The 12617-nt window shown below is 35.4% G+C and overlaps 1 protein-coding gene across 1 annotated transcript in view; it reads left to right on the top strand.

The window, feature by feature from the left end:
• LOC307180667 (uncharacterized protein) overlaps positions 1–12617 on the top strand; it is a gene marked incomplete at its 5' end in the record, with an annotated part of 557930 nt that overhangs the window by 81290 nt on the left and 464023 nt on the right. Inside the window, 2 exons of the mRNA XM_079911035.1 lie at positions 5220–5296; positions 7057–7103. Coding sequence (XP_079767161.1) covers positions 5220–5296; positions 7057–7068 — 89 coding nt within the window. The 3' untranslated portion in view covers positions 7069–7103. The remainder of the gene's footprint in view (positions 1–5219; positions 5297–7056; positions 7104–12617) is intronic.

Genomic DNA, 12617 nt, shown 5'->3' with positions numbered 1-12617 from the left:
CTTGCTTTCCCAGGTTGCCTCCCTCAGTCGGGTGGTAAGATCCAGAAAGAGGCTAGGAGAGGACTCAGACATTTTTCCATATTTGGGAAGGGTGAAACTCAAACTTTTCCTCACTTTGCCTGGACACATTTGTCCTAGTCTCAGAAGCTGCCTATCACATACCTGTTTTATGTACATTTGATAAATGTTAAATTTTGAATTGAGTGATCTTTCCTAAAAAAAGAAAAGAATTAGGAGAATTATGAACTAATTTCTTTTATTTTTTTTTAACAAAGATTGTGGAATGTGATCCAGAGTTAGATCAGTTAGTATATGTGCCTTCTGATAGGAAGAAACTGATTTCTCAAAGTTGTTTTCAAGTCATGCAGTTGGGGACTTTTTCATCAGTTTCATTCTGACAGACCATCTGTTGGCTGTCAGCCACAGGCTTTTGCCTTCAGTAAGTACTGTCATTTTTTAAACTATGCACTATTTTTACTTGTAGTTATTATATGAATGACATTGAACAGTTGAATGGAACTTCCTTGTTATTGTACCAGGATTCAAAGTTTCTTGATTATGAAGTCAGGTAATTTAGTAACTCAAATATAGACTATGCTGAGAGAACTTTATTTTCCTTATGTGTGTTTCTTTCTTTTTTTAAAAAAACTGGTTAATAGATTTTTATTTAAAAAAACTTTAAAGCATGCCATCCTCAAATAATCCAAGTTATCTTACTATTAATCACAAATTATACTTTTTAATAGTCCTATGACTTAAAAAACTTTATTGATGAATAATTGGCAAATATAATGGTTTATATTTAAAGTACACAATGTTATGATTTGATATACATTGTGGAATGATTACCAAGATCAAGATAACTAAGAAATCTATCACCTCACGTAGTTAACTCTTTTGTGTGTGTGTGGTGAGAATACTTAAGATCTAATCTCAGCAACTTCCAAGTATCCAGTACTGTATGATTAACTATAGTTACCATGCTATACAGTAGATCCTCAGAACTTATTCTTCTTATAAGTGAACGTTTGTATCCTTTGATCTACATTTCCCCATTTCCCCCTCCACAAAGCCCCTGACAACCACCATTCTATTCTCTAGTCTATGAAATCGGCTTTTTTTTTTTAAACATTCCATATATAAGTGATACTATACAGTATTTGTCCCTCTCCATCTGGCTTACTTCACTTAACATAATACCCATGTCCTCCAGCTTCATCCATGTTGTCATAAATGGAAGGATTTCCTTTTTTGTGGTATATATATATATATATATATATATATATATATATATATATATATATATCTTAATGACCCTTGGTCATTATTGCTACTTCCAGTGGGACACCCCGACATTCATCATGCAGGGATCAGAACTGAACTTTCTTCTTTGTCTCATTTATTCCAGAGTCAAAGTCTTAGGCAGAAGTGTCTTATTGGCTCTTCCTTACCAGGTACACAAAGCCATTGCCAGAAAATGGAAAGAGCAACACTGCCCTACTTTGCTTCCCAAATTAGGGAGCAGGAAAAACACAGCATCACGTAAACACTGCATATATTGGGGGATTTGCCTCTAAAAGGAAGGGGGCTGGATGCATAAAAAGAGATCTAATAATCACTATACACAGGTTCATGAGTAGTAATCAATCCCATTTAGTCTTATAAAACTGTGACTCTATCCTCACAGAAACAAGTTGTATTTTGATTTTACTGAAGGTTTTTGAGCTCTGAAAAGAGCTATCTTACTTTGTGATTATTTTCTCTTTATATGAATGCCTTCATGATAAATGGGATACATTTAGAAGGGCTCAGTAGTTGGTAAATTTGAAAGAACTGTAATTAGCAGTCGGACAAAACTAAGTTCATATATCTTTGTGTGATCCTGATCAAGCTGTGTGATCCTGAATAAGTTCCTTAATCTCTCTGGACCTCAATTTCCCTACTTGTAAAATGAGAGTAATGCATCCTGTGCTATATTTATTATCAGGATCACATGATATAATGAATGTGTTCTGAGTACACGGAACTTGGCGTACAGCTTAATAAATGATGGTACTTGTTCCCTGTGGTAAATGTAAGTCAATAACTTTGCACACACAAATTCAGAAATTAATTTAACATCATTCAGGTTTTTTGAAGCTAAATTTAAAAAATGTGACTATTTTATTCAACCTGACCATGGAACTGATTGACTGAATTTTTTTACTTTGCCTAACTTTTAATATAATGTTTTATTGCCTTAAGTGAATTTTCTATGGGCTTAAGTAAAGTTGAGGAATAGCAGCATCATGCTGAATTACTGCTGATTTGCCTCGCTAACAGTCTACCCTAATGAACTGCCAAAGCACAAAAGCGAGCTGTGCTTTTTTGTTTTGGTTTGCTGGGAGAAAATGACTTCAGATGCAATTCTAAGCATTCACAGGACTTAAGACGTCTTATACCCTGTGCAGATTTTCTTTATCGTTTTTTTTTTTCCTTCCTGAGTTTTCATCCTCAGATTTGATCAACCTTTTAATGTTTGTTATGTCGAAAATCACTTCACGGGCCTTAATCATCTATGCCAAATAATAATTGACTAGACGTTTTGGAAATTATTTCACGTTTAAACCATTTAAATCATTACTGTCTTTGGTAAATTCCTTTAATATTTCCATGACTCAGGAGTTAAGATTTTTTTAAAGGCTTAAGTGTTTTTTGCTATATTTCCCATCCCTTGCCTGAGCTCCGACCCCACCTCCCAATCTCAGACAACTAGTGGTTTAGAAAATATTGGCTGATGCCAAACATTTCTTCTCTGTTCTTTCTGTTCCTTTCCTCCTGCTCAGAGACTCCTGTTCTTCCTTAATCTTTCTCTAAACTGTTACTAATATTTGAGAAGTTTGTTTGCTGCAGCCTTGCTATACACAGTTGTGAAATTTGAACATAATGTGGTAACATGCACATTACTTATTTTATTTTATTTTATTTTGGCTGCGTTGGGTCTTCGTTGCTGCGCACAGGCTTTCTCTAGTTGCGGTGAGCAGGGGCTACTCTTCATTGCAGAGCATGGGCTTCTCATTGCGGTGGCTTCTCTTGTTGCGGAGCGCAGGCTCTAGGTGCGCGGGCTTCAGTAGTTGTGGCACGTGGGCTCAGTAGTTGTGGCTCGCGGGCTTAGTTGCTCAACGGCATGTGGGATCTTCCTGGACCAGGGATTGAACCCGTGTCCCCTGCATTGGCAGGTGGATTCTTAACCACTGTGACACCAGGGAAGTTCCCACATTACTTATTATTGTGATATGCTCTTCTCTGGGCAATACCAAATAAACAGTATTACCACTCAGAGCACATCTACATCAGCCAAATATTTTCACAATACTGATATCAGAGTGTGTTATGGTGAAGATGAAAATAGCAGCTTGCGTGCTGCAGAAGACAGGAGATTAACTTCCTTCTATACACAGCAATCTACCTCTTGGATCTGGGCATGAGAGATTTCTAGGAGATATGTTTCAAGGCTCAAGCTATATTGGTAAATATCCAATATCTAGTGGATTTCAATATGCTATTTTACCAAAAATTTGTAAAGGTGATGATGGATGATGTGCTGGTAAATGGATAACAGCTGGCTTGAGACTGGGTGCGAAAGTCCTGATTTGTAGTATTTGCTGATATTCATGGCATAAATGTCCCCAGCATGACCAATTTCAAGCTACCAATATGACACTGAATGTAGATTTGGGAAAAATACTAACAACCTGGTCTCATGAAACAGTAAGAGCTGGCTTCAGCACACCACTGCATATATATTTAAACCACTCCATTTTTCAGGAAACAAAAACATCACACGACATGCAATTAGCAAAGATAACTTCTATAGTCAATATAAAATGTTACAATTTAACTAAAGTTCTTATATTTAAAGGCAAATATAACTTATATTATGCAATTCTCAGTTCAAAATCTTCCAAAAGAGTGAAACAACAAGGAATACTTCTTTTTTTAAAATTGAAGTATAGTTGATATACAATATTGTGTTAGTTTCAGGTATACAGTAAAGTGATTCAATTATATATATATGTGTGTGTGTGTGTGTGTATATATATATATATATATATATATATTCTTTTCAGACTCTTTTCCATTATAGGTTATTACAAGATATTGAGTATAGTTCTCTGTGTTGTATACAGTATGACCTTGTTGTTTATCTATTTTATTTATAGTAGTGTGTATCTCTTAATCCCAAACTCCTAATTTATCCCTCCTTCCTTTCCCCTTTGGTCACCTAAGTTTGTTTTCTATGTCTGTGAGTCTATTTTTGTTTTGTAAATAAGTTCATTTGTATCATTTTTTGAGATTCCACATATAAATGGTATTATATGATATTTGTCTTTCTCTGTCTGATTTACTTCACTTAGTATGATAATGTCTAGGTCCATCCATGTTGCTGCAAATGGCAATATTTCATTCTTTTTTAACGCCAAGTAATAAAGAGTACTTCTTTTTAAAGTGCAATATGTGGAAAAGCTGCTTCACAGACTAATTAACACACTGTTATTTTGGTCACAAGCCAGATGTTGCTTTTTCAAAATGAGAAAAGGTCAGTGGGAAAATGAAATCACTTTGATTGAGTCCTTCACTTGAGACAAGGCAAAACTAGAGTGTGCTGAGAAGGGCTTCATAAAGAGTGAATTCCCACATTGTGTCAAACCAAAATGCTTGCCTTAGACTTTCAGTTTGTTTAACACATTGTGTTAAGTGAATGAAGAGGATACACAATTTGAAGCTTACATATATCATAATACATATGTCCTTTTCGTATACGGTGTCCTGAAAGTCTCCAGGCTACTGAGGGGAAATGGAGTATGAAGACAATAGGTTGAGTTTGTAGCAAAGGACCTCCCTGATCTACATGGTTTCCACTCATTTTCACGGTAGGTGCTGTGGTGCTGACCAGTTGCATTGAGATAGCAAACAAGTTTTGTTTTTTTCTTTTTTTCATGAGCAGTCCTCTCTAGTAGCTCCATCCCACCAACTTCTTTAAAGCTCAACTGTCAGAGACTCACAGGATGGCAGGAATAGTGGCATTCTTGGAGATGATGATGATTGTGCAGGGACTCTAATTGGAGGCGTGATTTGCTGAAATCACACATCGGGTGATATGGCCAGGCACAGAAAAAAAAAAATGTTTCTGTTAAAAAAGTGCTCCTTCCACCTCATCCACTATTCCCTTTGTCTAGACCCTGGTCAGTGCAGGAGGATCATCCACATTGTTGAACATCCCCCTGCTACCCCGTCCACATGGAAACTCCAGTCTGTAAGTTGTTCAGTTTGTTCCAAGCGGTTCAGAATCATGATAATGCATTGTCATAAATACAGCAAGTCCTTAATTTGACTTCCTAAAATGTGCTCAAAGCAAAGCTCATTTGTTTTATCTAGTAATAATAGTAACACCAATAATATTAATAATGATAACTCTCATTTGAGTGCTTTCTGGTATTATTTATTTTTAAGTGCTCTCTAGTATTATACGGTTCCTTTAACTCCTCACCACAGCACTGCACATAGGTATTATAATCGTGATTTTTAGGCATAGAAAGCTGAGGCTTAGTGGGGTTCAAAAGACAAGTGAAGGAGCCCAAACCTGAATTTAGTTTTATCTAGCTCAAAAGCATGTCATCTTCAACTCCTTAAGCCACCCAAACCTTAATTATTCTACACAGCCTGCAACAATGTAATAGTTTCAGATCAGAAAAATGGTTGCAGGAGACAATTTGTTTCCTACAAATTTCTAGGATAATGTCTAATTTTTAAAAAGCATGAGTAATTCCAAGTTTTGGAGGGCAAGCAGCAGTTAACCAGGTACCTTCAAATGAATTTATGGAGAGAAAACTGAACTCTCTTTAAAGTAATGAACACAAGAGTGTTTGAGAGGTCAAGATGAATTTCTTCTCTAGGAGAATGTCTGTTTTCTGGGGCATATTTACTACTGTGACTTGTTTACTTTGAGCTGTCCTGGAATGCCATAGAACACAGCTACAGAGTTCATTTTAATTACTTGAGGCCTCTCCCTGGGAAAACCTCTGATGCATTCAAGAACTGTAGCACTAAAAAGGTCCTTAGTTGATTTTATCATTTGATGTAAGTGTAATGATGGTTAATACATTGCTGTAATAGCATCTACCATCTCCCCGGCTCCTTCACCTTGGGCAAGATGCACAAGAATTTCTGACTGTTCATTGCACATGCATTTCAGGAAATAATAGAGAAGAGAGACAAACTGCAGGAATGAAGATCAACTTTTTAAGTTCCCTCCAAGGCTATACAGGAAAATGTAATATTGTTTGTAAGGGGTAGTGGGAGGGGATGATAGGGAGAGTTTTCATGGTATATCTTTTTGTACTCATTGAATTTGTAATTGTTTAATGGATGCCCTATCCGTACACCACAATTTAATACCATAAAGTTAAACTTTATGAAATATAAATCTTCCTGGCTGAAAGACAGGACTATTTGAACTGAAAAATTTAAACCCATGCTGGGCTCTGTTCTGTCTTCTGGTTTGTGACCAAATTCTTCTGTGTATCAAACAAAAAGCTGCCTAGGGTTGAGGATATGATGGCAGAAACGTGATCTGCACACATTCTTACAACCCATCACAATTTGAATAAAATTTTTGAATTAAATATTGCATCTTAAAAAACAGGCAAAGTGCTTTGCACATGGTAGATGTCATCACATGTTTCTGGGTGTTGGAGTAAATAAATAAAGTCCTAAGTCTCTGTACCCACGATATTTTTCCATCCTCCTCCTACCTCTCCATACTTCTTCATTTTCCTAGTAAGACAGGAAAAAGAGGCTCCATGAATGTTCGCTGCAAGACATGCAATGATAAGCCTTGGTTAGATCCACATTTTTAATCCCTTCTTCATCTGATCTTCAAAGGAGAGTAGAAAAGAAACTTGTTCTTTGAGAGAGCTGAACCAGAGCCAGGCAGCGTAATGGGCATTTTACATACATGATCTCATTTAATCTTTATAATGATAATAACAGGTAAATATCATCTTCTTTTTACAGGAGGTGAAATAAATGTTCAGTTTACCATGACCCAGATCACACAGCTGGTAAGTAGAACAACTGAGGTTTGAGTTGGGTTTTATATGGTTTCCCAGTTATCTACAATGATGAGGACGATAATAATTACTATTTATCTAATGCTTTCTGCATGAGTTTTCCATTCTAATCTTCCCTCAGATCCTTCAAAGTATGTATTATTATCCTCACTTCACAGGTGATCCAAAAGTGAGGCTTACAGAGGTCATGTGACCTGTCCAAGGTCACACAGCTAATACATAGGATAGTAGATGTATGAATCCACGTTTGTCTGTCTCCAAAGCCTACTCTTTCCCACATAACACTCTACCTCTAAATATAGCTATATATCACTTGGTATTTAGCAGAAATCCCATCCAAACTCTAACTTCACCCCCCCAGTCCAACACACATACACACACACACACACACACGGATGGAAGAATAGTGACCATTATAAAGAGAGGAAAGTTTATAATCTGATATCATGGAGTGAAAACCAGTATCATCATCGTTCTAGCTATTCAACAATTAAATATATAAAAATCCATTACATCTTCATTTTAATATCTTTCAATTTAAAAGTTATCTTTATGTCCTTAAGAAAGAAAACATGACATAAAATGTTAATTCTGTTTTACATCATTTAGGTATACAGGGTCTTTTGGTGTGAGAGAAATTATGTAAAAATATTGATATAACAAGTTCTACATTTAATCCAATTTTAAGATATATTATGGGTAGAAAAATATAAGGGAAATAAAAAATACTAGATTTGTACAGTATTTTCCATTGAGAGTAAAGTGACTAAAGGAAAAATGAATATAAGAAAGAACTAGCTCAGAAACAGCAAAGGCAGGGGCCAGCATAATGCACTTTCTTAATTGAGAGCAATGGCTCTTGATTAGATCAAATGTAATGGCGGAAACAAAGGCCTGTGCATAAGTCATTTCCTAAGCATTAATATCCCATAAGAATTATGTATTTTGTTTTGAAATATAAGCAATTATGCTAGTGTAGACGAAAATCAAATTTCTTGATATTTTTTCATTAACATATCAGAGGAGTTACTTGGAATGACAGAAGCAAAAACAGCAAAAACACTAATCTTTGAAATATACCAAAATTAATGAAAATACAGTAACACTCCACCAAACTAGAAATTTCTCTTTTACAGAATAATTAAGTCAGAAACTCATAATTAAGTAAAAGGATGTATTAGAAGTGGCCAAAAGTGAGCTGGTGATGTCCAGCAAAGTTGATGAATTTCACTAATAGTACAGTTTCTCATGTCTGTAGTCAGTACCTCTTTATATTATTTTAACTACAATGGTAATAAATGTGGGTTATCTTGTTTCTAGATCCATTCTACAGGAAATTAGAAGTGAGAAAAGTTTCTAAAGGTTGGGATGTTGACTGAAGTAAGTAGTGATAGTTTTCAGAGAATAAAATGTAGAAAAACTGTTAAAACATACCTCAAAGCTGTCTAGGGCAAATAACCCTATATATGTTTCAATAAGCTAAAGGAACCCAAATTATATTAAAATGAAGTATAACAACAGGTATTACCGTCAATACTCTAAGGCAGTGAGATACAGTTAACTTCTACTCAGATTTCTCATTTTACAAAGGCAGGGACCAGTACAACCTATTTCAGAATTATCTATACAGTAAATAATTAAAACGAAATATTTGAACTTAAAGCAATAAACCTTCAGCTCTCCAGAAAACCACATAGTTTAGAATAACTAAGGTTCCAAGACTGTGAATTATTGGCACTCACTGATGAACCTATACTTATATTAAACTAATCTTTTTAATATCAGAAGAGTGTGCTTCCCATAATCTTGAAAGAATTAATAAACCACGAAGAAGTTGGATTGGATGGTATGTGTGAAATTTTACTTACTTTCAAAAGATGACACTTTGCAGTAGTCACTGCACAGTTATGACATTGCCTGGTATTCAGAGGAATGGTTTGGCAGAGACTGGAAAGGTGTTTGGAGAAACAAATGGGAGACAACTGAAAAACACTTTCATTTAGGTCCTATAAACTGCAACTCTGACGGTTCTGCATTATCAGGAGTTATTCAACTCCCTCTGCCTTTCAAGCTCTCTGGAAGGGCAAGAGCTCTTCTCACAGTTGCTCTTGAACTTCTTTTCCTGCTTTAGGGATAAAATCCCCCAGGACTGCTCGCCCCTGGGCTTCACTGGCTGGCTCTGGGCTCACCCAATGTCCTTGATTTCCCACACAGACATTATATCCTTCTGGGCCTCCCTCCATTAATTTGGGATTTGTCATGATTTGTGAACTTGAGACACCACTGTTCTTTTTATCTATTTCAGAAGGGATATGTTTTGTTTTGTATAGTTAAATTATGCTTTGAAAGTTCAGAAGGGGGAAAAGGGCAGAGTCCCTGAGAGGAGCAGTGTGGCTATGACTGCGAACCAAGTTATAAATTGCTAGTGATCTTTAACAAAAGTAGACAGATTGGTTTAAATAAAAGCGACAATAAGAATGCACATGTTGCTGTAGAGGAACTATGGGTAGCCATGCATCAAAGTGGTCTTTTCTGAGAGAAGAATATCAGGAAATGGCAGTGTTGGGAAGAGCAAAGTGAGAAACAGAAAAGGGAAGGAAATTGCAGCCATGATGACATTAGACCTCAGCTTGTATTATGCCATGGGGAGTGGAGTACAGAGGTGACATTTTTTCAATTTTGAATCAAAGAGTGGATGATATACTGCATTGTACTGACAGTCCTCTACAAATTAGGAATAGTAACTGTCTTTTAACAGCTTTATGGAAGTATAATTGACATACAGAGAACAGCACATATTTAAGGTGTACAACTTGATAAGTTTGGATATATGCAGATACCACTGATACCGTCACTACAATCAAGGTAGGAGACACAGGCAACACTTCCTAGAATTTTCTTGTGTCCTTGTTTTTGTTTTATTGTAGTAAGAATAATTAACAAGCAATTTGAACAACAGCAGATTTGAACAACACTGTAGACCAAATGGACCTTACAGACAAATACAGAACATTCTATCCAACAGTAGTAGAATGCACATTTTTCTCAAGTACACATACATTTTCTATGATAGTTATATGCTACGCCACAAAATGTCTTAACAAATTCGAAAAGATTGAAATTATATCAGCTATCACTCCTGACCACAATGATATGAAACTGAAATCAATAACAGGAGGAAAACTGGAAAATTCACATACACATAGAATTAAATAGCACACTCCTGAACAACCAATGGGTCAAAGAAGAAATCAAAAGAGAAATTTAAAAAAATATATTGAGACAAATGAAAATGGAAATCCAACCTACCAAAACTTATGGGATTCAGCAAAAGCAGTTCTAAGGGGAAAGTTTATAGCTATGAACACCTATATGAAGAAAAAAAGAAAGATCTCAAATAAACAACCTAAATATACACCTCAAGGAGCTAAAAAAGAAGAAAAAACTAAGCCCAAAGTTAATAGAAAGAAGGGAATAATAAAGACCAGAGCATAAAAAATGAAATAGAGAATAGAAAGAAAATAGACAAGATCAACAAAACAAAGAGTTGGTTTTTTAAAAGATGACAAAACTTTAACTAGATTAGCCAAACAAAAAAGGGAGAGAATTCAAATTAAAAAATTATAAATGAAAGAAGAGACATTACAGCTGATACCACAGAAATACGATCATGAGAGATTACCACGAACAATTATATACCAACAAATTAGATAACCCAGAAGAAATGGATAAATTCTTAGAAAGATACAACTTACCAAGACTGAATCATGAGAAACAGAAAATTCAGACAGACCAGTGATGAGTAAGGAGATAGTATCAGTAATAAAAATCAAGACGAGATAATAAGTGATAACAAGGAGGTGGAGAAAAGGGAATCCTTGTGCACGGTTGATGGGAATGTAAATTGGTACAGCCACTATGGGGAAAAGTATGGAATTTCCTCAAAGTATTGAAAACAGAACTAATATATGATTCTGCAATTCCACCTCTGGGTATGTATCCAAAGGAAATAAAATCACTATCTCCAAGATATATATGCACCACCCTTTTCACTGCAAAATTATTCACAATAGCCAAGGCATGGAAACAACCTAAATGTCCCTGGACAGATGAATGGATGAAGAAAATGTGGTATATATACACAGTGGAATATTATTCAGCCTTAAAAAAGAAGGAAATCCTGTCATTTGCAGCAACATAGATGAACCTGGAGTGTATTAGGCTAATTGAAATAAGACAGAGAAAGACAAATATTGTATGATGACAATTATTTGTGAAATCTAAAAATGCTGAACTTATAGAAACAAATTGTAGGTTGGTAGTTGCTGGGATCTGGGGGTCAGGAAATGGGGAGATGTTGGTCAAAGGGTACAAGCTTCCAGTTATAAGATGAATAAGTTCTGGGGATCTAATGTACAGTATAGTGACTATAGTTAACAATACCATATTGTCTACTTGAAAATTGTTAAGACAATGGACCTCAAATGTTCTCACTAGAAAAAAAAAAGAAAAAGAAAAGGAAATGGTAAGTATATGAAGTCATGGATGTGTTACTTTACCTTAGTGTGGTGATCATTTCACAGTTTATACATATATCAAATCATCATGTCATACACCTTAAACTCACACAGTGTTATATGTCAATTATATCTGAATAAGTTAGAAAAAAAATAAATTGCAGGCAAAAAAATCCATGAGATCTATTCTCTGAAATTTTGAAGTGCACTTTCCTGTACTGTTCACTATAGGCACTATGGTGTATAGAAGAGCTCTAGAATTTTTTCACCCTGCATAACTGAATCTCTATACCTATTGAACAGCAACTTCCTTTTTCCTCTAGCTCCCTAGCCACTGGCAACCACTAGTTACTGGGGTTTATTCATGAAGTAATTCTAGTTAGCTGCACCTTCGCTACTTCCTTGTTCAAGTAGCTGATCTTTAGGAAAGTTTCTGTCATCCTTCTGCCCAAAGGAGAACCAGGGAATTCCTGCAGGTATCTTTGCCAAGCAAACTAGTGAGTAAGTTGTGAATCAGGCATGTTTTTGTTTTTGTTGTTTTTACCTATGGAAATATCAGTGAGTTCTAAATAAAGCCTAATTATTAGACTGTAAGTATACCAACCTGAGAGTTAGTTAAGTATTAATTGATAGCACTTGAAAGAGAGACAATTTAAGCTGAATTAACTACAGTCAATAATGCGGCCTAATTTTAAATGCAAGCACTGCTCTAAATACAAGAGGAGAAAACTACTTCTTTGGGTTATAAAAGCACAGCAAACATTTTGGAAACTGTTTGGGTTGAGTTTAACTAAGAAGAAATGTTGGCTTAGGAATTAAGGCCGAGAGGTGGTATTTATTTATTTATTTTTAATTAAATTTTTTAATTGAAGTATAGTTGATTTACAAGATCATGTTACTTTCAGGTGTACAGCATAGCGATTCAGTTCCATATATATATATATATATATATATACACACTCTTTTTCAGAATCTTTTCCCTTATAGC

This window comes from Stenella coeruleoalba (genome assembly GCF_951394435.1).
Source record: "Stenella coeruleoalba genome assembly, chromosome: X".
Taxonomy (NCBI): Eukaryota; Metazoa; Chordata; class Mammalia; order Artiodactyla; family Delphinidae; genus Stenella; species Stenella coeruleoalba.
The sequence above is the reverse complement of the archived record's forward strand: the minus strand, read 5'-3'. Positions and strand labels throughout refer to the sequence as shown.